The 26,589-nt window shown below is 39.6% G+C and overlaps 1 protein-coding gene across 1 annotated transcript; it reads right to left on the reverse strand.

The window, feature by feature from the left end:
• Positions 1–277: 277 nt before the first annotated feature.
• Positions 278–26,278, reverse strand: prkar2b (protein kinase cAMP-dependent type II regulatory subunit beta). The gene is made up of 11 exons (XM_028451739.1): positions 25,769–26,278; positions 23,758–23,793; positions 21,650–21,702; positions 21,210–21,293; positions 19,445–19,551; positions 16,964–17,117; positions 7,431–7,532; positions 7,276–7,350; positions 7,119–7,187; positions 1,621–1,756; positions 278–1,537 (listed from the first exon to the last, which is right to left on the reverse strand). The coding sequence occupies exons 1-11, from the start codon at positions 26,238–26,240 to the stop codon at positions 1,404–1,406; spliced, it is 1,422 nt and encodes a 473-aa protein (XP_028307540.1). The 5' UTR covers positions 26,241–26,278; the 3' UTR covers positions 278–1,403.
• Positions 26,279–26,589: the final 311 nt, after the last annotated feature.

Consider the following 26,589-nt stretch of genomic DNA (forward strand, 5'->3'; position numbering starts at 1 on the left):
TGGATTAAAATGTGAATTTTGTGTACATTTCTTATATACTGTATTTATTCAATGATGCACGACTTACATGGTTAAATGTGTACCCAGGTATGACACGGTAGTAAGAAATGTTGTTTATTGACATGATAAGTGACTTGCACACTACTTTTAGCCAGTTTCATTTTTTTTTTTTTTTTTGCTTTTCAAAACCACCAGAAATATTAAAGAGGGATGAAATGAAAAATTACTATTGTTTTATAACTAATCAATTTTTTTTTTACCATTTAGCCGGCAAAATAGAGACAAAATACATAAGACTTTATACTATGCATGTAAAATGAAGAAGAAGAAGAAGAAGAAGAAGAAGAAGAAGAAGAAGAAGAAGAAGAAGAAGAAGAAGAAGAAGAAGAAGAAGAAGAAGAAGAAGAAGAAGAAGAAGAAGAAGAAAAAGAAGAAGAAGAAGAAGAAGAAGAAAAAAAAAAAGAACAAGAAATCTCATTTTAGACTCCTGACAAGTTGGGAACCATAAAAGTTGTTGGCCGAGGTAGACAGCAATAATTATAGTTGCAGTAATGTTCATATCACCACAAAAAACAGCATGACCTAAAACTTACATTAAATACAGAAAAAAATTGGAGAAAGATTAAGTGTCTGAGGACGTTGGTATGACCTTTTTCATAAGAAGAGGTCACTCTAAAAATTGTACAGGAGAATGTTTTCAAATCTTACAAAACTATCAGCTTACTAGCAGCAGAAGTTTGTTTGGCTGTAAAAAAACAAACAAACAAACAAAAACAAACTGCTGCAAACACTTATCAGCTATAGTGTGTGGACACAGGAATAAACAGCACAATAATAATAATACAAAAAAATGCTTTGTAAAAACATTAAGGTAGTGCCAAGTTTACATTCTGGTGTAATCAAAATGTAACAGAAAGTTTTGTAATAAATGTTGAGCTCTTGTGTTGATGCACAATGAACTGTGACCAAAAGAAACGCCAAGATCTCCAGTAAGAAATATAGTTTTGGCATCAAAACAAGCACAGAAATCAAATGATGCTGTGGGTGCAGCAGAGAACACTGTGAACAAATGATGAATCTATGTAAAAATCTTTTCTTTTTTTTTTTTTTTTTAACAAACAATGCACATAACTTGATGAGTAAAATGCACAGTAATATCTTTACGGTGAGATTCATTGAAAAAAGCCATTGAAACAAGCTGTAAGCACATCTGCTTTGGCTTTACTTCAGTCCAATCGGTGTCAAACTCTGCTAATGTGAACCTTGTCTCAGGTGGAAATTCAGAGTCTTACATGTCAGACACTCAGATGATGTACTGCAGTGGATATTCACATTTCTTGTAGGAAAATCTGTACATCCAAACACGCCCCAGATTAACCCTTTAATGGTCCATTGGTGTTACTTTATGCACTTTGTTGCTCGATCTCAGGGCTGCTTCCAAACAGGGTGACCAGCTGTTCCTCGTAGTTAGCAATGTTTCTCTTCATGATGTCCATGCAGGGGCCCAGCAACCTCTCAAAGGCTTTCACGTCCATGACTGACGGAGAAGCACCAAAACAGAGGAATGGACAATTATCCAGATGTGGATAAAGTTGATAAAACATATGTAAAAAGCATTACCCAAGCATTTGACGTTCCCCACAGCGTAGGCAGAAGCAGCTCTGGGTTTGTTCGTAACGAGAGCCAACTCTCCAAAATACTGTCCCCTCGAGCACATGGCGATGTCCACCTCCTCTTCCTCCTGGTCCTTTTTTGTCTGAGTCATGAAGACACAAAGTAAGACACCAAATGACAATTATACACATTTACACTGATCAGCTACTACATTATAAGCACGGCACCAAAACTGTTCATATCCTTTGTCCAAATACCAATAAGAAATGAGGAGCAATAAAAGTTAGAGCAACATTACATGCTGACTTATTTTGAAGGAAGCCATTGCATAAGGGAGCATGGCACACTCCGTAATATCTATCTATAAAAGCAAGAAAGGTCTGCGTTCGTGCGTGCGTGTACATATTTGTGTCTTTGTGGAGCGAATATCTCCCCAACGCAGTGTCTGTTTGAGATACACACACACGGCTGATACACGTGTGTGTGTGTGTGTGTGTGTGTGAGAGAGAGTGCCGACCTGTTCTTTTTACGTGGTACCACAACCACAAAGAGAAAACAGCACCGTAACACCTACAATAAACAGCACTAACCATAATAACACACACTCACACACACAATAATCACCCCTGCACTAAGAAATGTTAAACCCCTTTATAACACTACAGAGTACAGAGTATGTCCACCTCTTTGTACATCCAACCTTCTAACATACTCATTTGGCCATTATTGACAACTATACTTAAACCCCTACATGAAAACATACTTCCGACAGGTACTGTACTAGTACACTACAAACTCAATAAGTATATAATGTCTATTATATACTATTAGTATGGTTAGGATGATGACCATTCCCACTGAAGTATACTTCAAAGTTTCCCAAGATGCATTTCAAACCTATGACAAAAACCTGAAGCACACTGAGGCTAAATATTCTATTGATTCTTCACCTTTGAAAGTTCTGAAAACATTTTAAAGAGGACATATCATGCTAAATCCACTTTTTTAGCCCTTAAATGCATTTTGTTGTATATTTAGAGTGCATAGAAGTACAGAAAAAATAAAATTAGTCTCTTCAGGTGCTCCGTTGATATCTTTATATTCTGTTTTGCTCATATTTTTCAATCTGTTTCGATTTTTCTATTTTCTATTATGTTTTTTGAACTATTACATCACAGTATTTGCAGCGGAACTGCCAAATTTGTACATCAACTCCAGGTCCAACACTTCGAGCAATCCGCCATTTTTATTTCTCGCTTTTATTTTGTAGTCCAAGCTCAAGGATGCAGAAGTTACGAGAGGATAAGTCAAAATGTTTGGCTGTTGGATGTAGTAACCCACACGCTTCATTACACCATCTCCCAGCACCAGAACCTTTTCAAAGTGCCTGGTTGAGTTTTATTTTTTATAGAAATGTACCCACATCTGTGGGTAAGATCATTTTTGTGTGTGCGAAGCACTTCAAGGATGACTGCTTCAGCAACCTCCGCCAGTATAAAGAAGGATTTGCAGAAAGACTTTGTCTGATTGAGGGTTCAATTCCTTCTATCTTTGGAGACGATGAACAGAGCACTTCGGTAAGCTGTAAATAACGCTAAAAAGTGTGATGATAAGACGTCCCTGTCATTGTTTTGTTAGCATTAGCAGCTGTACCATCTTCATATGTTAGCGCTGTGTGTTCATTTTAGATCCTTGATGATATGGCCTACGTGATATAATTTAAGTCTAAAGTCTTCATTAGTCATTTCATTTTGCCGGTTTTGTCTCCGAAAAGACTGTATTAAAATGCATTTCATGACGTTAGCTTGGCGCTAGCGTTAGCTCGGCGCTTGTGTTAGCTCACTTGTTAGGGTTCTGCAGGTTCATCATCTTCATTTTCATCTCGCTCCGCTGGGCAGACTCTGGCTTGAACATGTAAAGCTGGATGGACAAGTCTTCTGTTGTTGACATTTTGTAAATAACCTCTGAATAAAAAGTTTATGCGTCGCTACATAGCCGTATCTCTTCTATCAAACTACAAAAATGGCCGAGCAGGGTGGAGTTGAACCGAGTGTCACCTGAAGAGGGGGCGGGGTATGAAGTGTCTCATTTGCATTTAAAGAGACCGCACCAAAACGAGTTGCTCTCAGAAGCACATCAGAAAAGGGGTAGAAAAGGGGCCTGTGGAGCTATAATAATGAGGAATTCAAACCCAAGCAATGCATTTCCTCTTTATATAGACCACAACTGTATGATTTATATGTAAAAAGGAAGGATTTAAAACCATGATATGTCCCCTTTAAGTGAGAAAGTGACCAAGTAAAATATCAACATGTGCTCATTTGTCCCAATATAGTATACATCTGGGTATTTCTCGCGTACTGCATCTTTCCATACTATCTAATGTGAACGCACTACATACTCATTTTGGCGTCAGATTTAGTATGAGTAGTACGTTAGTATGACATTTACAACACAGCCACTGTGATAGCTGACCAGCTAACTGTGGGCTCCTCAAAAAACATCAGCTCATATTTCAAAAATGTATAGGTTGAGTTATTTTAAATAAGTCCTTATTTCATGAAATCAGAGGAAAAACTACAGGCTTAGATTGTGATGAAAAGATTGGTTGTGGTTATTAGGGCCATAGACATATAAGTAGATGCCCAGTCACTCCTGGCCAAACGTTGCCATCTTTTGTTGGTCTGAGCAGAGGCAGGACTGCTTGTAAAGTTAGAAGGCTCTCAACAATAAAGAAGAATTATTCACTGAATTTAGTTAGTTTCTTTTAAATTGTCATATATAGCTGTCGCACAGAATTCTTGAATCTTGTATAAATGCTGTGTTTACCACTAACATACTTGCTCTTCTGACAGAACATGGATAACAATGCCCCACTTCTGTGTCTATTCTGACTGTTCTATCTAGGCATGTCCTGATACAACTTTTCATTTTCTATATGATACCGATATTGCAGCCTATATTGGTATCGGCCGATACCAATAGTGATACGATATCAGCATCAATCATACATACTATTATTACTTTTTTTCTTCTTTCATAAAAAAATAATAATTACTTATTTTGTAGTGTGGAATGTTAGAAAAGGCTTGATCAAGTGATGTTACTCAGAGAACAATAGTCAGCAACAGTAGTTATGAGAAAAACTGACCCATTTATTATTAACCAATGGGTTACATATATTTTAACCTTCAACATAATATCTACAGTATTCTACAATTGAATAAAATAAATAGAAAATGACATGAAAAAAAAAAAATTGGAAATTTTTGTTTTCAGGCTGATATGGGATCGGGACACCCCTAGTTCTAATAATTGGAACGTAGAAAGTAAATCCTATGGAAACACCTTTCACAGGTACAGTGAGGAATAATGTGGAGCGAGCAGGTTGGAATGTAAAACTAATATAAACAGGAGGAATAGAGCTGCTCTGTATTCAGGTTCTATCCATGAAATGAACACTATCTCATGTAATACACACCTTATAAGTGAAATATATTATTTGAGACATAATTTGGGTTTAAATGCCTAATTATTTTAGAAACAAACTGCCCCTGGTCTGAAATAAAGGACTTATGACTGTAGTAATTAGGAGATCATTTCAATGTACTGGATGTATTTATTACACTAACCTTCATATTGTTAAGGATAAGTTATATTTAGTTGTTTTTATCTCTCATATGTCTGATAACTGATAAATATGCTTCTATTAACTATACAACAGTGATGATAATGGTAATAATAAACATATGAATTGTATATAAACAATATGCATTTGATCATCATTATCTATGTAGTGTATAATATTCATATTTTTGTCATATATAGATAGGTTGATTAAAAAAGACAAGTAAATGAAATATTTAAAACACATAATCTATTAATTATTGGGTTTTGTCAGGAAATAAACATTGTTTAGTTCAAAACTGTTCATGAAAATACATTTGTCATCTTTTTGTTCACTAATAACACAAGCTGTAATCTAAACCTGAATGTTTCCTTGTTTTTTTTTTCATTGTCTGTCTATTCAACATGTCTGACGTTTGTAACAGACAACTCACGTTAATATATTTTGACAAATCAGTGATTTATGAGCACTTTAAATAGTGAATTCCTCCGTAGACTTAATGCATTACAGCAGCGTGTTGGACCCAAGCAAGATGGCAACGCATGGTCACATCAGCAGCACTCGAGGCGTCTACATATATGATGTCTATGGTTAGGAATCTCTGATTTTAGGAGATCTTGGAAAATGAACAGAAATGACAGTATGGTTGATGGAAGTATCTATAGCAGAACTAGGGCTGTGCAAAAGAATAGATTTAATTGATTTATCAAATTTGTAAATCCAAATTATTTTTTATTTTAATTAAAAAAAATGAAAAATGTAATGTTATGTTATAAAATATGTAGTTATCTGATTTCTTAATCAGAAAATTTACGCTACTGTGAAGTTGCTGTTGCACTTTTGCTTAAACTTGGGTTAAAGCTTGAAATTGTTGAATGACAGAGCCTCATTTACTTTTTATTTTGGGATTGTTCTACGCATTTTAAAAAGTTGCACTTTTGACAATATATCTGATGTCTGCAGTCATTTTTAAGTGCATTGAAAAACTCTCAAATTTTTCTTTAAAAAATCAGACTTTTTTTTTTTTTATGGCAAAATCGCTCAGCCCTAAGCAGAACTAATAAAAAGCAGATGGAACAAATCCCACTCCCTAAACTGGTTCTCCACCAGTGGCGGATGCTTTAAGACTACAAGGGAACCTCAGCTTCCCCTAAAATCAGTGGTCAAATATGTAGTGTTGTGTGTACATTTCATTGACTAAATATATGACAGAACACATGTATGTTTAGTTCAGAATCAGCTTCTTATAACAGGAAACTGACAGTGACAGCGTGACGTTCTTCATTCATTACCGCAGCGTCACAGTGTTAATAAACAGTGGTACAGTGGTGAAGTTCAGCTTCAATTGACTTCAATGGGACAGGATTTAGGGGTTGATCCACTGCAGTCAAACTAGACGCTCATTGGATAAATGCTCGGTTATGACGCACTTAGTCCCGCCCATCGTGTGCGATAATCTACAAATAGTTGTTGACAACAAAATGTGAATTCTACTAGAATTCACATTTAAATAAACAGATAAATTTTCTGAAGTAGGCAGAAAATGAGCTTCCCCTGCATGAAAGACCAGCAGCCGCCACTGTTCTCCACCCATTACTGCAAGTTTTATAGGAGGCTCCAAAAGACAAGCTCATCAACATACAAGTATGTTGATGAGCTTGTCAATGGAGCCATCGCAAACCCGCAGGATTGTGGTCGGTCGCACAACATGAAAAATAATTAAATGCTGGAATAGTCTTGCGCTTTGTAACTTTTTCTTCATCTAAAAACATTGTGTCCACTTTTATCTGAATGAATGTGAACATTAGAGATAATGTGAAATAAATCCAGGGCTGATTTGTGTATCAATGTGTTTTGATTGCATGTGTGCAAATACCCGGCTTCTTTTCATGGTGATCCTCACTTGCCCAGACTCCACAATGTAGAAGGAATCTGCTAAATCCCCCTAAAGGAACAAAGCCATCAGACCCTCACACACGAGGACAGAAATGTTTGAGCCAGGCAAACATAAACCAGACACAGACACTGCTCACCTGAGCGATGATCTGCTGCGAATCGCTGTACACTTTTGTGGAAAGTACGTCCACCACCTTCATCCTCTCAGAGAGCTGTAGGATGGAGGACATTCAGGTGCTAATACTGTCTTGTGTAAATACACATTTTGTTGTTTGTTAGTGTAAATCCTGACCTCTAAGGAGGTGAGCAGTGGGAGTGTTTCGATGAACGCCTCGTACATCTTCCGCTTCTTGGCGTTGTTCTTTACAATGATCCTCCTGAATGTGAGACGGTCCTAAAACACAGATTTAAGGTCAACAGAAGCATCCTTTCATGACCAAGAACCAGTCCAGCTTTTCAAGATGTCACACTTTTCCACTCAAATACCATAATGATATCTAGAATGTATGACATTGCACTGTGCACACACCTGTAGAGGGCGCTCTTCTAGAGCTCTGATGCAGCAGTGGTTCTATCTAGATCAGTGTTCTGTTTAGCAACCAGATACTTTTACATTTTTTATTTACAGAAACAAGTACAATTGTAGCTGCTGCGCAGCAATGGTCGGGGCCAGGCCATTTGAGGCAAAACAGGACAGCGGTTTCTACACACTATCTACAATGATTCTATAATTGTATTTATTTTCTGAACATTGACAATGTATTGAGCAAGAATTTTTAAGTATCGGTATATGTTAACTTTACTGTTTACAGCCATTTTTATGCACTGTAGGCTGACTTTTTTAATAAATCAATAATCTGTGTGGATTGTTTGTGTAGGACAGTCTGAAGATGAGCTGTAGCAAGTTTGGTGTCAATAGAGCAAACATTGTGGGAGGAGATTGATTTAAAATGTTTTACAATTTTTGTAAAAACAAAAAAAACACAGTAATAGACTTGATAATATGCAATAGTTTTAAATGACCAAATGTTTTGTCATCGTTGGGGCTACACTTTGGTAAATGTGGCACATCTATAGCACATATGGTTGAATTGTTTGTGGATGTGAAGTAGGATTTGCTCAAAAAAAAGTAAGAAAGAAAAAAGAAAGAAAGAAAAAAGAAAGAAAGAAAGAAAGAAAGAAAGAAAGAAAGAAAGAAATTTGTAATTTATAGCCAGCGGTTCAAATGAGACCGAATTCAAATCAATTTTTAAATCTTTAATTTGTACAATTATTTTCCTGCACCATTCATAAAATACCTGATCATGAGAGGATGATTAAATTAGATCACAATCACAAATATCTAACTCAAGGCCCAGGGGCCAAATCATATCGCATCCAATTCAGCCCGTAGGAGAAAGTAAAAATGATACAGAAAACATGAATCATTGATTAAAATACCAGCTGATTCAGATCTTAGTGCCTTCATTTACACAAATTCAATAAGACTCCACCATATTTGCAGGGCTTACAGTTTTCCTATGCTTATATCACATGATGGAAGTCATTTTTAATGTGAAATTGTTAAAAGAACTTTCAGTTTTCTCAAAATCCTGGAAATGTCCTCAATGTCGACAAAATGTCCCCAAATTTAATTAAAATTGGTCCGGAAATCAATAAAATTTAATGTAAAGATCCTGCAGTGACATCTGTCACATGAAATCTATACGTAGAAGTGTAAACTAGGACACATCGATGTTGTAATTGTCTATAATCTGTGACGCATTTGAGATTAACTAGTCCGTTTTTCTTTTAAACAAGTGTAAACAGGTTTCAGGGCAGGGTTTTAGCCTTTCCAGCGTGGCGGTTTACCTCGCCACACGTATGAGGAGATAACAGAGGAATAAAGATTAAGGGGTCTATTCTCCCATCTGGATTTAAGCACTTTTTTGGGCACCTGCAGTTAGAAGTACCCCTGACTGCAGTCCACAGTTCGGAGCGGAGCTCAACTCTGCTCAACGTCGGCATGCTACTGGCTTTCAGTACATAGTTTTCCTAACGCTTGTAAATGTCATTGAAATCAATGAAAATGATAAAGTTCACTTTTAATTTGAAATGCCTTCATTGAAAAACAATGTAACAGGTTGATTTGATCATATCATTGATCAGATTATTGCAGTGTGACTGAGTCACAGTTAAAATCTCTTTCCTTGATTAGCACTTCATCAGCATCATCATCTTTATAATCATCATCATCGCTATAAAGCGTGACTGAGTTAGATGCTGGAAATATGAGGAAATAATCCAGCAGCAGAGCGTCCTGCTTTATTACAGAGGGATGTTTGCAGTGAAACAACTATTGGCTTCCATAATACGCAGTTTTAAATATAAATAGTTTAAAGTGACCTGAGCTGAGCCTCATTAAAATATGTGTGGTCTTAATTAATCACGCAGCAGCACCGGAGTGATCACAGCTGCTGCTGCGTGACGCACAAGTCTGTGTGGCTTCAAATGTAACTAAGTCCATATTTCTAGTGCAATATAATGTTTCACTTTATCGGGGCGCTGCACTTATTCCAGGGTTAGAAGTGATTAAGACGTAAAGGACTTACTCACACCGGAGAATGTGCGTAAAGCCAGATTTGAAAGGGAACACCCACATTTCAGGGCTGCTCCACCCACAGTGCGTAACTGGGATGAAGGCGCGCAGCGACTGACTTAAGTACAGGGGGAGAATAGCACACAGCCAAAAACAACACCGCTGTGCAGCTTTTTGGACTTATGCACATGGGAGACTCGAACCCTAAAAGAGCTGCTTTAACACACCCAACAAAAGTTAGTGACAAGGTGAGTCTGTGTTAATTTTAACAGAAAATGTTGAATTAGTCATAGTTTTAATCTTTTGGCAGGAAGTTCATTTTATATTCTAGGTATTGTTGCAGGACAGTGGCTATCCAGGACTAAATCTCTCAAGATTCAAGATGGCGCCGCGGATGGCTGCTGTGGTGTGTTGGTGCGCACTTTTTTGTCTTGTTTTTGTCGTAAAATCCGCAATTGGCTGCTCTTATTCCAGAGAAGAGCTCTTGAACGTCAGGGCAACAATCCCCAAAGATTTATTTCCCACTTTCATCGCTTCCTCTGTGGATTTACTGGACATTTTACTCAAAGGTGCGCTCACCTTTGCTCACGCAGTGAAGCGTCGGAGGAGAGGAAAAAGAGCTGGTGCGCTTGTGCGCCTCCGCCAGCACGGCCGACGCACACCATTACCGGGGATATTCCTCTTTAACGTGCGCTCACTGTGTAACAAAGTGGACGAACTCCAGCTGCTGTTGGGTAGAAACAGAGATTTCTCCTCATCTTCTGTTCTGTGCTTCACGGAAACGTGGCTGTGTGGAGCGGTACCGGACTCTGCGCTGCAGTTGGCCGGCTTCCAACTTCACAGAGCGGACCGAGACGCGGAGCTCACCGCGAAGAGGAAAGGTGGAGGAATCTGCTTTTATCTGAACAGCAACTGGTGTAACGACGTGACAGTGATCCTTCAGCACTGCTCTCCTCACCTGGAATCCTTGATTATCAACAGCAAACCCTTCTATTCTCCCCGTGAGTTCGCTTCATTCATCCTGGTTGGTGTGTACATCCCACCGTCAGCTGATGTGCGTGAGGCACAGCGCACACTCGCCGACCAGATCCTGTGCATGGAGCGGACCTACCCTGACTCTTTTGTCATTGTGCTTGGTGACTTTAATAAAGGGGACCTCTCACACCAGCTCCCCAAATATAGACAATTAATTAAATGTCCGACCAGAGAGGAGAAGACACTGGATCACTGTTACACCACACTAAGCAGTGCTTATCACGCCGTTTCCCGTGATGCACTGGGCCTATCGGACCATTTGATGGTCCACCTGATTGCTTCATACAGACAGAGGCTGAAGCTCTGTAAACCTGTGGTGAAGGAATCTAAACAGTGGACCAGTGAAGCAGTGGAGAAACTCCAGGAGTGTTTGGACTGTACTGACTGGGATGTTTTCAGATCTGCGAACAGTTCTCTGGATGAGTTTACAGACGCTGTGACGTCCTACATCAGCTTCTGTGAGGACATCTGTATTCCATCAAAGACCAGGGTGAGTTATAACAATGACAAACCCTGGTTCACAGCTAAGCTCAGAGGGCTGAGGGCAGACAAAGAGGTCGCTTTCAGGAGTGGAGACAGAGCCAGGTACAGAGAGTCGAAGTACACGTTTGGAAAGGAGGTGAGAAAAGCCAAACGTTTGTACTCAGAGAAGCTACAACATCAGTTCTCTGCGTATGACTCGGCTTCTGTCTGGAGAGGGCTCAGGCAAATTACAAACTACATGCCCAGAGCCCCTGCTGCTGCTAACGACCTCTGCCCCCCCCCCCCCCCCCCCCCCTCCCACAGAGACACCTTTCTCCATCAAAGAGAGAGATGTAAATAGACTTTTCAGGAGACAAAACCCCCGTAAGGCTTGTGGACCGGACTCTGTCTCTCCTTCCACCTTAAAGCACTGTGCTGATCAGCTGTCTCCAGTGTTCACAGACATTTTTAATACCTCAAAAAGCTGAGGATCACAGGACTTAATGACTACAGACCCGTCGCTCTGACATCTGTGGTCATGAAGTCCTTTGAACGCCTCATGCTGTCCCACATCAAGGACATCACCGACCCCCACCTGGACCCCCTGCAGTTCGCCTATAGATCCAACAGGTCTGTAGACGATGCTGTAAACCTGGCTCTCCACTTCATCCTCCAGCACCTGGACAACCCAGGCTCCTATGCCAGGATCCTGTTTGTGGACTTCAGCTCTGCTTTTAATACAATAATCCCAGCTCTCCTTCAGGACAAGCTTTCCCAGCTGAACGTGCCAGACTCCACCTGCAGGTGGATCACAGACTTCCTGTCTGACAGGAGGCAGCACGTGAAGCTGGGAAAAACCATCTCTGCTCCCCGGACCATCAGCACTGGATCTCCTCAGGGCTGTGTTCTTTCTCCTCTGCTCTTCTCTCTGTACACCAACAGCTGCATTTCCTCTCACCAGTCGGTCAAACTCCTGAAGTTTGCAGACGACACGACCATCATCGGTCTCATCTCTGATGGAGACGAGTCTGACTACAGGTGGGAGACAGACCGGCTGGTGTCCTGGTGCAGCCAGAACAACCTGGAGCTCAACGCTTTAAAGACAGTGGAGATGATAGCAGACTTCAGGAAGAACCCAGCCCCCCTCACCCCCTCACCCTAGGAGACTCTACAGTGAGCTCTGTGGAGTACTTCTGCTTCCTGGGGACCATCATCACTCAGGACCTCAAGTGGGAGCTGAACATCAGCTCCCTTATCAAAAAAGCTCAGCAGAGGATGTACTTCCTGCGGCAGCTGAAGAAGTTCAGTCTGCCAACAAAGATGATGGTGAACTTCTACAGCTCCATCATCCAGTCCATCCTCTCCTCCTCCATCACCATCTCCTCCTCCATCACCATCTGGTACGCTGCAGCTACGACCAAGGACAAGGCCAGACTGCAGCGTATCATCCACTCTGCAGAGAAGGTCATCGGCTGCAATCTGCCCTCCCTCCAGGACCTGTACGCCTCCAGGATTTTGAGGCGTGCAGGAAAGATTGTGGCCGACCCCTCCCACCCCAGTCATAAACTGTTTCAATCTCTCCCTTCTGGAAGGAGGTTTCGGTCCATCAGGACCAGAACCTCCAGACACAAAAACAGCTTATTTCCCTCTGCCACCATCCACATGAACACACCCCAAGTCAACCACTGAACCCCCCCCACCCGATCACCACCTTCATGATGACATTATCTGCTGCACTGTAGATAATATATATATATATATTTATATTTATCCTATTTATCCTTTATTCTCTATCTATCCTTTATTTATCCCTCATCCTTTATATTTATCATTATTATTATTATTATTATTATTATTATTATTATTATTATTATTATTATTATTATTATTATTGTTGCTGGGTTGTTCTTTGTTTTTTTTTTTTTTTTTTTTTTTTTTTGTTTGTTTTTGTGCACCAACTACCAAGACAAATTCCTTGTACTGTCCTTAAAACTGTACATGGCCATTAAAAACATTTCTGATTTCTGATTCTGAAGAAGCTGGTTTCAGAGTGGGACTCATTTGCAGACGGAGCTAAATGTGTCAAAGCTAATGTGAAGCCTGAAACAAAGTGGCACCATCTGACACCCTGATCCATTGGAGTGCTAATCACACAGATATTAAGCTGCAGCCGAGGCATTGTGTGCTCAGGTCGAGTAAGGACAAAGCAACAACCAGCCCTGGGTGCACAGACATGCCTGAACACAAGCTGTTGGCCCCTCTTTAAGGACACGATCCCCCCTGAGTCATTGATCAACAAGCTGCTTCTTAGAAAGACGTCAAACAGCAAATGAATCGCTCCAGGGTTGGACCATTTTCTGCTCTGTCTTTACTCTCTACACTTGTTCTTCTCCACTTCTTCTCCTTTGAGGACTAAGGGGAAGATTCACTAAGATCTGAAATAAAGGGTGGTAAACCAGGTGCGTCCCCAAATCCTTTGGTGGCGCTGTTTGCTCACCTGCTGTGAGGAATTCACTAACACTGCATGCGGCACTTAGGTGCACGTGTAGACATGGTTGAGGCCGCCCTATTTAAATGAAAGATTTGGTCATTCAAAGTGGAGAGGTGAGTGTACAGATGGACAAAATTACATTTGAAGAAATTAAATTGAGGCAGGTGGACTTCTCTGTCTGCTGCACTAACATTTAATATCATTTAGTAATGTCGAAAACAGAATAAACAAATAAAAATGTTGTTTAATAAACTTTAAATCCTATTGATATATATTTTGTTTTCCTAATTTAATGTGGGTGCTCCATCAGTTCCTGTAACTTTCCTATGATCAGTCCATAGAAAACAGGCAGATTTGGACAGAAACCGTCCTATTGATCTGTTGATGCTTCATCTGAGTCATTGCAGCAACAGAGTCTGTCAATCAGTCAGCACCATTTGAAGATGATCTACTGACCATCACCCAGCAGGTCAGACCTCCTGAGCAGCGTTGTCACTCACACTCTCATTTGTGAAAATTGTGCCATCACTATGTAAATTATGCAGCTGATCAGCTGATTCTGGCCTGATGCTCCTGCCACCAACATGACAAGAGTTTGAGTGAAAACATGGAGAGAAAGACAGAAGCTCACTGGAGCGGTGCGTCCGGAGCGACATCCATGGAGCTCCACGCAAAGCAACCCTGCACCGCAGCGTCACCAGACTATTGATCCGCCGTGTATTGTGTGACAATTTACTGCAACTGATCTCTGTGTGTGTTTGCACCTGTGGATCGTACTAGTTTCGGCGCAGAAAACTGTCACCGAAAACCGTTCCAGATTTGATGAATTGTATTGCGTCCACTGCATTAATTCATTTGCATTTCCCCCTCCAATTTTTTCGCTTCCCTTGTGAGATACGCCTATTTTACATATTCATCAGAGGGAAACGTGCTAAATGGATTGTGATGTACTGAAAATGCGCAGTCCTGATTCGCTGGGGTTTGTACTCGTTATTAGTGGGTGGAGTGACATTTGCACACGTTTTAATACCCCTAAACCTTTAGTGTCTCCGCCCCTAAGAATTCACTTGCTATCTTACACATCCCACCAAATGGCGCCATGTCTACACCTGGCAGTGGTCCTAATGTTTAATTTCTGCTGACTCACTGTGGCTCTAGTTTGATTGTAGACTCTAAAAAAAGATGAAGTGTTTAATTTCCACATTATTCTTTTTGAAAAAGCAATGGTGTTTAGAAATGTAATGACGGTGGGTGGTAAAAATGTTGATCAAACAAGAGAAACAACTTTAGAGGATACAGTGAGTGTGTGTGTGTGTGGCCATGCTTGGCATGAAGCATGTAAAGGGAATTACATTTTTTGGAGACTATGCTGGAGACTATGATCTTTCATAGACATAGTGTAGGCTTCATAGATAAATAGAAATAATTTACTCACAAACAAAAGAAGGTTCAAAATTACAACTCAAAAGTTTGTTTTGATCTCCGTTAATTGACAATTGGTCATGTGACTTGAACTTTGGAAATATGTTGTGCATTGCATTGTGGGATTTGAAGTCCAGAAGAACAATACAAAGAAGGTGCTGAAGCGGCAAAGTCTTTTTAAGAAGTGTTTTTACTAGTGGTGGGACTCGATTAAAAAAATTAATCTAATTCATTAGAGACTGTAATTAATCAATCTAATCTAAATTAATCGCATAACAATATTTGACACGAGAAGCAACGTTTTTCAAATTCAATTGGATTTTTATATATGATTGAATCAATTAAAACAATAAATGAGCTTAAACAACAAAATGATGCGCTAAAATAATGCGTAATATGAATAAAGAATATTATGATTGCATTGTTCACAAAGCATACACTTAAATGTAAGTAAGGTATATCCATGCTTTTCCAGATTTTTTTGTAAACTTTCTAAAACAAATGTGTTTTTGTGTATTAAAAGTAAAAACAGAACTTAGTATAGAACATTCCAGAGAAGTAGAAACTGAACATTACTAAAATACTTAGAATATTAGTGACATGACAATATACAGACAATGAAGCTGATTCAGTTTGTTTGAAATTGTCATCTTGAGTGTGGATTGGCAACACTGCCTGTTGCAGTTAGCGCTGTCCGAATGTCCGTGCTAGCGGCTACATCTTTAGCATTGAGGGGATAGAGGAGGCTACAAAACTACGGTGATCGGCAAACTCTTTCTTTTCTGTTTGACAAAAATGTATTGTTTACAACAGGAATCAAAACAAACTTCCGAGCACAAATTAAATGGAATTTTCAAGCCTTAATGTTACAGTTTACAGGACAAGAAATCAGGTTGTTATTTGCAAAAAAATATAACTTTCTCAATCAGAACCAACATATACAGACACCACAGTTCTTTTGATTTCAAGAGATCAGCCAAAAGACTAACCCCCATTTTCCACTGGAAATTGGGGGTTAGTCTTCCGCTGTCTTCCGCTGCGTTACGTCACCGCCACGTCACCAGAGCTGATAGGTTTCCACTTTAGTCTATGTGTTATTTCCACCGGGTCCGCTGCGGTGCGTGTCTACTCCTTCCCAGATGCGGTAGTCCGGTGCCCTCCACCAGATATACGCAGGGCTTCTATTTCTGGCAGACACTGGAGCACGACTCATCAACCAGCATAGAGCAAATGAAGCTAAACAGGAAATTAAGCACGTATTCCGCAATAAAATATCAAGTGACTTTTCAAAATGTGTGAAAACAAACTCACATCCACTATACTGTTTCCTCTCATACTGTAACTGCACTGTAAACTGCAGCAACGTTGATTTAGTTCATGTTTTACTGGTGCAGTTTTATCTCTTCTCTGTTGGCTATGACAAATTTAGAGAGTCCATCCTCCTTGTACTCCTAGAAACACTGACCTGTTTATTGTTGCGTTTATAACACATACATTTAACTGCGTGAGAACTCCTCTGTCTCGTCACAATAAACCGGAGTGTACCGTGGCGCACTCAAAACGCAACCGGTAGGGATTACCGGACGGCGGACAGCGGGGACAAACCGGATCGTTGCTGTGGCGCAGGGGAGACGTATCCAGTGGAAACCCGGGGTAAGAAATGCACCCACTTTACATAAACATGGAGAAGATCAGAGCTGATTTCTGCTGCTGCTACTCCCACACCATCTCTGAGCTGAATCCCATGGCTCACACTGTGAGTTATCATGGTGCCGCAGACCTTCAGTGTGTTTAATCAAATCATGACCGCTGGAAGCTCAGTGTGGAGCCCACTCACCAGGCACCAAAGGGCTCCGGGCGATGTGGCAACGATGGTGGCGGCCCTCGGCGTGTTGTACATTAACGCCAGCTCGCCAAAGCTGCCTTTGTTGTCATAGCAACCGACCAGCTTCTCCACACCTTCCACCTTCAGGAAAATGTTAAATGTCCCACTGGAGGAAGAAAAAAAACCACATAGCTGTGAGGACCAACATCAGCAGCAACGCTAGCAAGAAAAGGTTAGTTCTGTATGTTGGCTTTAAACATTAATGAAGTCTACAATCATTTTAACACTTTGTCTTCATTTCCAGACACGCATCAGTCGTGACAGATTGTTCTATGATTGCAGTCTCTGAGCCAAAACCTTTTTTCATCATATTTTAACAGTGGACACAACTAATGAGACTCTTGCCCAGTTTTTGGTTTTCCATCTCATTTCAAAGCAACATTTAGAAGCCTGAGGGTACATTTTGACATCTCCGTGGGTCAAAGCGAGTGTATTTCAGCTAAGTTTTCTAGCCAAGGTGAAAGCTAGTGAAAGGCTATCCATGCTTTGATCAGCTCAGAGCATAAGCGAGCATTGGACTGCACTTTGTTTTGGAGTTTCTCACTCTTTCCTGAGTCGCTCACCTTTTAACCAACACTTCTAGATGTAAACACATTACTATGTTTTATCTTTTTTCCATTGGCTTCATTTTAGAAAAGATATTGAACTTTTAGAGTTTGATTTTAATTACTTTAGCCCTCCTCATTTGGCTGAAATACCAAATATCTGTCACATAACAGCTTTCTAAGGTCATCAAATGGACTTTTACAGCATGTGCCAAGATCCAGTGGAAAACTGGGATGATCATCTCGGACTGTGGATCCAGTTTCTTCCTGACTTACACTCACAGCAAAACTTTAAATGTCTTTAATTAAGACAGACCTTTAAATACCAACGGAAAATACAACCTTTCTCATGATCTTACTGCCTTTTAAATATTGTTTCTCCTGTTATTGCCTTTTTCACTATCTTTGATGATCTTATTTCACCTTCATTTTATTGATTGATTTAAAGGCTTTGAGGCATCCTTAAGACATCAGCTTTTTTTTTTGGTTAAAGCTGATATCCGGAGTTTCTGAGAAGTCTATGTTTATGTATGATTGCCTCTGGTAGATTGGCAGAGGCAGGGGAGGAAGTAGAGCTGTTGAGGGCGGGACATTGAGACGATCTCTCAGATAGCAGCTTTAAGGGTGCGTTCACACTGACGGATCCTAGAACGGTTAAAATGCAACAGAATTACTTTGCTCAAATAGTCCGTCTTGTTTGGGTTGTGTGAACATGCAAACACAGTCTAGAGTAGATCAAACAAGATAATTCTAATGCAATTGTTTCTGTTGGTTTCACAGTCAGTGACAGCACAAAACAGGGCATTAAAATCACCTAAAGCACGGCCACTTGTCGCTGCTCCATTGATGAATCTTGTGAAAGAATAAACGGAGAAGGAGGAAGTTTCAGTTACTCTTAAGCGTTCAACTTGACCCATTGATGATAGCCTCTTCTTCAGGTTTCTGTTTTTCTGCCTAGAGAAGTCTCTACTCCAGTAACGCTCCCTCAACTGGTTAGCTCATGGAACTGCACCAGAGGCTGTTTGGAGCCGATCAGAAGTTACGCTCTGAATGCAAACCGAGCCAAACCAAGGTGATAAAATTATCAGCTGTCATCCGCCAATTTGGACCGAGTCCAGGACTAAAACAGTGTGTATATGGCACCATTTTTTAAAGTAGATGCTAAATTCAACAACACATCCTAAATAGTGCATCTATAAAATCTTAAAAATCATTAAGTCCATCTTAACGTTAAATTTAGCATTTAAATATCTCTTGACGAAATATGGGTTATGACACACGGAGACGTTCTTGCGAGGTTATCTTCATCTTCACTGCAGAACTGAAAGCTCACACTGATGACACCTAACAGAGTTAGATAGCATCATTATTATCATTATATGACTTGCTCTCAAAGAGGTCTCCATACTGTGTAATAGCTAACTGTAAGAACACTTCAAGTTCTGGGAAAGGAATTCACAACACTTATTTATACAGGTGCTGCGACAAATTCTGTAACGCAAGAAAATGATGGTCCACATACACTTGCGAGCTTCGGAGCCTGAGCACACAGAGCTTGATGTGCTGCATTGACAGCAGCCTGACTAGTTCCTTATCACTCACATTGGTTTCATATCAATAAGGCTGAATGAATCCTTCAACATATCTAAAACATCTTCAAAGGCGTACTTCTCCAGAAATCAAGCGTTCGTGTGAGTTGGATACGAGAGTTCCTCTGATGATGTAACAGACTGGGATTTCAGCAAACCAAAATACAGGGCCGAAGTGAAAATAACGCTGTTATGTTTAAGATTACGGACAAACCGAGCACCATTTGGCACTTTTATTACCTGATATTAGCGTGATTTTTATCATAAAAACATAAAATGTCAAAATGTCTTTAACAAACCTTTCAATGACATAAAAGTTGTCCCCATCATCATCCTGATCAATGATGTGCTCTCCTTCAGTGCAGAACTTTTCAAACATGGCATCCAGCACCTGAAATATCTCCTCCTGAAACATGGGAAGGCATTTCAAACAGTGTGGCACACACCACGTTAACAGGGACCAGCAGATGGTTTACTTTGGTCAATGGTTAGTTCCAGGTTAGTTTTACATTAATGATTATACAATTTATAATAATTCTGTGGTTCATTTCTATTTGTTCCACATGTGATATTTGTGTTTCAGCAAATGTACTCTGTTTTTATTTACATTTTTTCTGGTTTAATTAGATTTTATTTATCCATCATTACACTTTCTGAAATCCTATTTTTTCTCCATTGCATTTAGAATATTGTTCAAAAATCACCTTTTCATGACTTATCCTTCGTCATGAAGCATGGGTTTAATAATTACTCTTTACAAAATGAAGATTAATTTAATTATTTATGCTACATAAATAATATATATATATATATACATATTTATTGACTGACTTATTTAATATTACTACATTCCAAAAACGGACTGGTCCTTTATTATCATTTTATGGACTTACTCAGATTTTTAGGAGATAATCCTTCATCTTTTTATTTCATGTAGCAACAAATAATTGAAAGAAAACCACAAAATTCAGCAAAAGATGAATAAAGTAGTATAAATTCAGAGAAGAAAAAAGCACAGTTGTATATAATAATAGTCATCGCAGTTAAAAAAATAAATAAATTAAAAAAACCACCACCACAGTGAATAACAATGTAAAAACATCCACAATGCTCAACGTCTGACAAACAGAGAAGTTCACCAGTCTGGACGAAAACCTGACAGAACTGCGTACAGGGTTAGCTAACACTGCAATTATGTGTTATATTTAAAATTCAATTATTAATTATTATCAAAAGAAACTCAATGGAAAGACGTGCTAAAAATTATATCAATTTAAATAGAAATGCATGCTCATTACCCACTTACTCTTTTACCTGAATTATTCAAATTAAACCTGATTTATCCGCAAAATTTAATCCTAACGGCATTTTTTCAATGAAACAAACAGTTTAAACTGTATGTTCCGTATGCTTATGTCTGGCCATTAAAGCATGCATTCCTACATGTTTTAGATGTGTCCCTGCACAAACACAGCTGATCATAGAAATATCTGACTGTCTTTCTTTCTGAAAAGCCTCGTGATGATGACAACACACATATCTGTGTAGCATGGAGACATATCAAACATGACCAGTATACCACAGTAACTCAGTAACTCACTACATATAATGAGCAACGCACCACAATTTGTTTAATTGTTTTCTGGGTTTATTCATCTTTTTTTGTGTCATTTTGTGTAGTTTTGCTGTCCTTTTGCTATTTTTCTATATAATTTATGTTTTTTTTACTAGTTTTTTGTATTTTTGTTGTCATTTTAAAATTTTCGTGTCATTTTGTGTATTTTTCTATACATTCCTATGTTTTTTGGGCCAATTTTGTGTCATATTGCTGTTGTTTAGTGTATTTTCTTTAATTATTATCTATTTTTAAAAACAATTTTGTGTGTTTACTTTGGGGATCACACAAAAATAAGTCCGACATCTGCATGTGGTTCCAAGGCCACCAGTAGCCCATGTCTGGTTTCAAAGCATGAGCAGTGAAAAGCTGATGGAGCTCCAGCTGTGTGTGATTTAGGACGCGGACGGTCATAAACTTGAGCTTTGCTTGTGGAAAAATCTACTCACCGGATCCAAGTTCTTAAAAAAAAGAATGTCCCTGCAGGCTTCCTGTAGTCTCTGTCTCTGCTCGTCGGTTTTTGGGGAGGTGACCTGTAAGTGGGTAACACACATGCTGGTTAATAAGTCTTCTACACCCACCAGGGTCAGCAACACAGTGGTGGACTCGGGTGTTAGAAAAGGTTTGCATCCTCAGGATGGAAGTAGATCTCATCCCATAAAACCATTCCTCTGGCTTCTTTTCATTTCTAGATTTAGTGAGTGTGTGTGCATGTGTGCGTGTGTGTGTGCGCGTGTGTGTGTGTGTGTGTGTGTGTGTGTGTGTGCATGTGTGTGTGTGTGTGTGTGTGTGTGTGTGCATGTGTGTGTGTGTGCGTGTGTGTGTGTGTGTGTGTGTGTGTGTGTGTGTGTGTGTGTGTGTGTGTGTGTGTGTGTGTGTGTGTGCGTACCCTTGGCTCTTTATCTTCCTCATCGTCATCAGGATTGAAGGCTTCAGCACAGACTGAAATAGAGAGATTGAAGGTGAAGAATATGTTGCCGTACACAGGATACGTCATGTCACATAAAAAAAACTCAACTCTCATATCATAAAATGGAAATATCTATGATATAAAAACCAAATCTAATCAAGATTTACCATAGTTTTTTTGTTGGCACATGAGAAACAGACCATTCCTTCATGTAACTAATCTGTTCAACCAACCTGAATGAAATAATCCCACACAGATGTTCAGTGATGCAAACGTGTTTTTTTACACACTGGGAGAACGTAAGATACTTGACGACAACACACATGCTGATTAGGACCACACTACTAGATTCATTAGTGTCTATTTTAAGAGCTTCATCAAAAATATCTCCTTGACCAGAAAATGACAGAGCACACTGGTGTAGCAGTTAATGGTTTGAGCTCAAAGCTGGAAGCTTATGAGTTTGAAACCAGGATTATCTTGTGTATGAGCAGTCATTTCAGTAGTCATTGGGTTTGTATAGGGCAGTTGTGCCTTGGCACTAAGATGTGTCCAATTATAATCAACTGTTACAGATGTGCTGGGGCTGTAAGATATATCAATATAGCAATACATATCAAAGTTTTCTAATACGCAATATAGACAAAGACAATATGATCTATATGGTTAAAGCTTTGTTTTAAAAAATGATTTTGCAATGAAATACAAATTTTAAGTGTCTACTTTCACTTTTTCTTTCCTAACTGTCTGCCTCTCAAACAAACTCCTCCCCACTCACCGCACTGTAACATAATGGTATGATATCAGAAGTGAAAAAGTTGTATCCTTGTTAGAGCCCAATATGTAACAATGAAGGTGAGTGAAATAAATAAAGCCATGTCACGTAAAGCAAACAACTCTTCAGTGTGAATGATAAAACAATGCAATGGGAGCATCTACAGAAAGTTTCATCACAAAAATGACGTCATTGGTCAGGTCGGCGAATTAAGACATTACAGCCGATCACATTAATTGTATAAAATGCTAAATATCGGCCGATCAGATTGGTGTAAAGTCTAATTATTACACTATTAGAGGACAAATGCTTTGCCTGCCCCATAAGAACAACGGCAAAAAGTTTTTATGTTTTCATTATTGACCAGTTGTAACATTTTCAGTTTTATTACATTTTTCTTTCGGGACTCGGTATTGGCCAATTCTCAAAATCCAAGGAATCGGATTCGGGGGCAAAAAAAAACCTGATCAGGACATCCTTATTTATGATCTTTTTATTTTATTTTATAAAAATTCAGGTCTTGTTAGACTTCGGGCTCTAACAAGACCTCACTGGTTTTTAAACTTCCCCAAATCCTGCCAAATATTGCTTAATACAGTTAATTTAGTAAACTATTGTCATTCATTTCATATTTCCTTGTTGCAGCACTGTGCTGAATGCACACACAGAAATCACTTAGAGCAACAGTTCATGCTGCTGCTGGTTGAAAGGTGTGGACCTCTTCTTATTGTTGCAGACCATGTCCATCACGGTGTACCGCCTTCTGATCTACTTCCATAACATTCCGTGTCAAAAATGATCTCAAACTGGTTTCTTTAATATGATGATGAGTTTAATTACATTCATAGTCACATTATTTCATCAATAAGACCTTATTTGGAATGTGTTTATATATCTTTTCTACATCCAACACCTCTAAAGGAAGGTTTCTAGCTTCTTGATGTTGTGAAGAAGCATTTGAAATAAAACCCAGTACAAGCATGTGGCACGTGTCCACTGGGTTTATATTTGAATAAAGAGTTCAAGGAATGCAAACATGTACAGTAGCTACTACACCTGAACGTTCTCTTTACCAAGCTACACCTTCACCACTGTAACCATGAGGTGAGTTTCAGTGATCATCCACATCTGTCACTTGGGTTTATAACTATTCACATAAAGACAAAGAAGATCGTATAAATCAACATTTTTATGAATGGAAAAAGTCCGTAAGTCGTATCTAATTTGGTGCTCATGTTGAATCTCACCATCTTTGACACAGTGCAGAACTTTGGCTTTGACACAACAAAAACGGGAGGAAACCATAACTCACCTGATGCTCTTCTGATGTATCTGTTGATGACCGGAGCTGCAGAGCATGAAAACATACAGTAGGATGTTAGATCTTAGGCTTCACTGGCAGAGGATTGCAACGTTCCTACACCCAAGGAGCTCATGTGGAGCTGTATATATCGATATCCTCAAATAAATCTGAATTTAAGCCACATACTAACAAAAATCAGGGATGGTATTTGAATATTTCTGATTCACTCACCCTTGCACCCATGTGGCGTTAAAGAGTAACTCAACCAGTGGTTCCCAACCTTTTTCAGGTCATGACCCCATTTTTATATCACAAATTTCTGGCGACCAAAGGGACATTTTTCTCTAGAGATAGTTTTTGATCATGTTTGTTATGCTGTGTTACAAATACAAAGTAGTCATGATTAGTGCACAAAGTGACAAGATGCCCCAGCTCAAATATGTTTATACTGTATTTTATATGAACTCATTTTTTGTTGGAGAAAGTGAAAGTAAAGAATACAATTGTTTGAGATTGCGTGTGGTGTCGAGTTAATTAAAAAAAAAAAAAAAAAAATTTAATTTTACATTTAAAATGAATAGGACCTACAATAATTTTAATCAGCAAGATTTTTTATTTATTTTTATCAATCACTAGATATTTCAGGTGACCCCGTTTTAATTTCAGGCTACCCCAAGATTGAAAAACAATCAACTAATCCCTGAGGTTTTGGCTGACGAACGTCTGAGCTGGAAATTAAAAAAAATGCCTTGATTGGGTTCATGGAGCACTTATTACCACCCAGTCTATAATATAAAATATACAAAAAACAATCTATGCTATGCTAATTAGCTTCTCAGTACTCACTATACCTCTCTATTCACAATTCTATTACTCCAACCATCTCACCACAGATTGTAGAGTCCACAGGTACTAGTTCTCGTAGAAGGGGCGGGGCTTACAGTGGTGGTTCATAATGCAATAAGCCACCAAAAACGTCACAAACAACCACCAATAAAACATTTTGATTGGAATAGCTGGGTTTCAACAAATAAAGCAGGGGTGTCAAACTCATTTTAGTTTGGGGGCCAAATACGGTTTGATCTCAAGTGGGCCACAGATAGAGAAAAATAGCAAGTTTGCACTTCGACGTATAACCGATATGTAAAGTACGTCAGGCACCAAAAATATCCAAGCAAAAATTTTAATTGAACCAAAAGTCACTTAAATTTCCTTCATTTTGTGACTAATTTTGGTGAAACTTTGTAGAAAAATTTGAGGAAAATTGCAGGATTTTGGAAAACTAGTTTTAGGAGTCACTGTATCATTACTTCACAGAACAGCATTAAAAGCACAGTTAGATGGATTTGTGAGTGCACCCTAAAAAAAGACCTTCCCCTGAACAAGCCACACTACAGAACTCACTCACACGTGCTGTCCCTTATTAGTGAAAAAGCCAAAAGTGGCACATATTGTGCAGCTGTTTATTAGTAAATGAGCCATTGTGGCATTTAGCATCAGCTAATGTTCTTTCTTGTCAGACCTTATTTGAATTTAAATTATGGAGATTTATATCGTATATCGACATTGTGAGGAAAAATATGTCATGGTCCATATCGCCCAGCCCTACTTTGAGTCAAATCTCAAGAGTTGGACAAGAGTCAACCAACAACACTACTTCACTTCACACCCCAATACATTTGTTTTCAGCAGGAAAAGGTGTCTATGGGGTTTAGTGACCCTATAAACAGTTATAGATCAGTGGTCCAGTCTACTAATGGGTCCTATGGTGACCCTCACGCCCTTCCAGCCCGCAGAGGCCAGTCCTCATTGGGATGCTGTGTCAGAGCCCATGGTGCAGCCCTGCAGAGGCCCTACAATATACAGCTATGCTAATCACAGCAGGCCCAGCACACAGGATTGGAACCTTCATCCTACAGATGCATCCTCTGCATGGGGAGCAGCACATCCCACAGCATGCATCCATCCATCCATCCATCCATCCATCCATGCACAGCGCTAACAGCCTCCATCAGCCCACCTATGAATTCCCCGTCGTCGTCGTCGTCGTCGTCGTCGTCCTCCTCCAGGTTTTCCGAGTCGATCTGCATGGCTTCTTCGATGAAGATGACCGCTTTCCCAGCCCTGGGAGCCGAGTTCTGCTCATGGCCAAAGGAAGCCTCTTTGGTCTCGCTGTCCTTCAGCTGGGTGAAATACTGCAAGGCGAACTCGAGCAAATCCCCGGGCTGGTTCCTCAACACTTCCACGGTAAAGCTCTGTAACAGCTCCGTCAGCCCTTCAGGGATTTCTATACTCATTCCTGTTGCCCGTCTACGGATGCGGACTAAAGCGGCTTGGCGTTGCGGTCCTGGTGGTGCAGAGGCGGGGATGTGGTCCGTGGTCCGAGGTGCGGTCCGTCCACAGCCGATCGTCGGTGTCTGCTGGATGAAAATGGCTGTGGGTTTCAGGTCCGAGCATCCTCTGCCGCCTCTGGCTGCAGGAAACCCACGCATGTGACCCGCGTTTCCATGGCAACCACCTATCAGGGGATTACGTATGTGCAGACTGCAGCCAGTGGCAATAATACAAATGATGATGGAGAGAAGAAATCAATCCACACTCAGTGAGGAAGGAGAGACAACGTCCTTTATCTCATAGCGATGATGAATTCATCATTTACTGAGGAAAAACATGAAGGAAAATACAGCTGTAGCTACACAAAAGCAACATTAGATCATGCATTTATTTTTACACACTTTAGTAACCAAAGCTATTCACATTTTGGAAGAAAAAGACCAAAAAAATATAAACCAAAAAAAAAAAAAACACAATTATATGCATATTGGTATCACTGGGTAGTGG

Source organism: Gouania willdenowi, chromosome 6 (assembly GCF_900634775.1).
Source record: "Gouania willdenowi chromosome 6, fGouWil2.1, whole genome shotgun sequence".
Lineage (NCBI taxonomy): Eukaryota > Metazoa > Chordata > Actinopteri > Blenniiformes > Gobiesocidae > Gouania > Gouania willdenowi.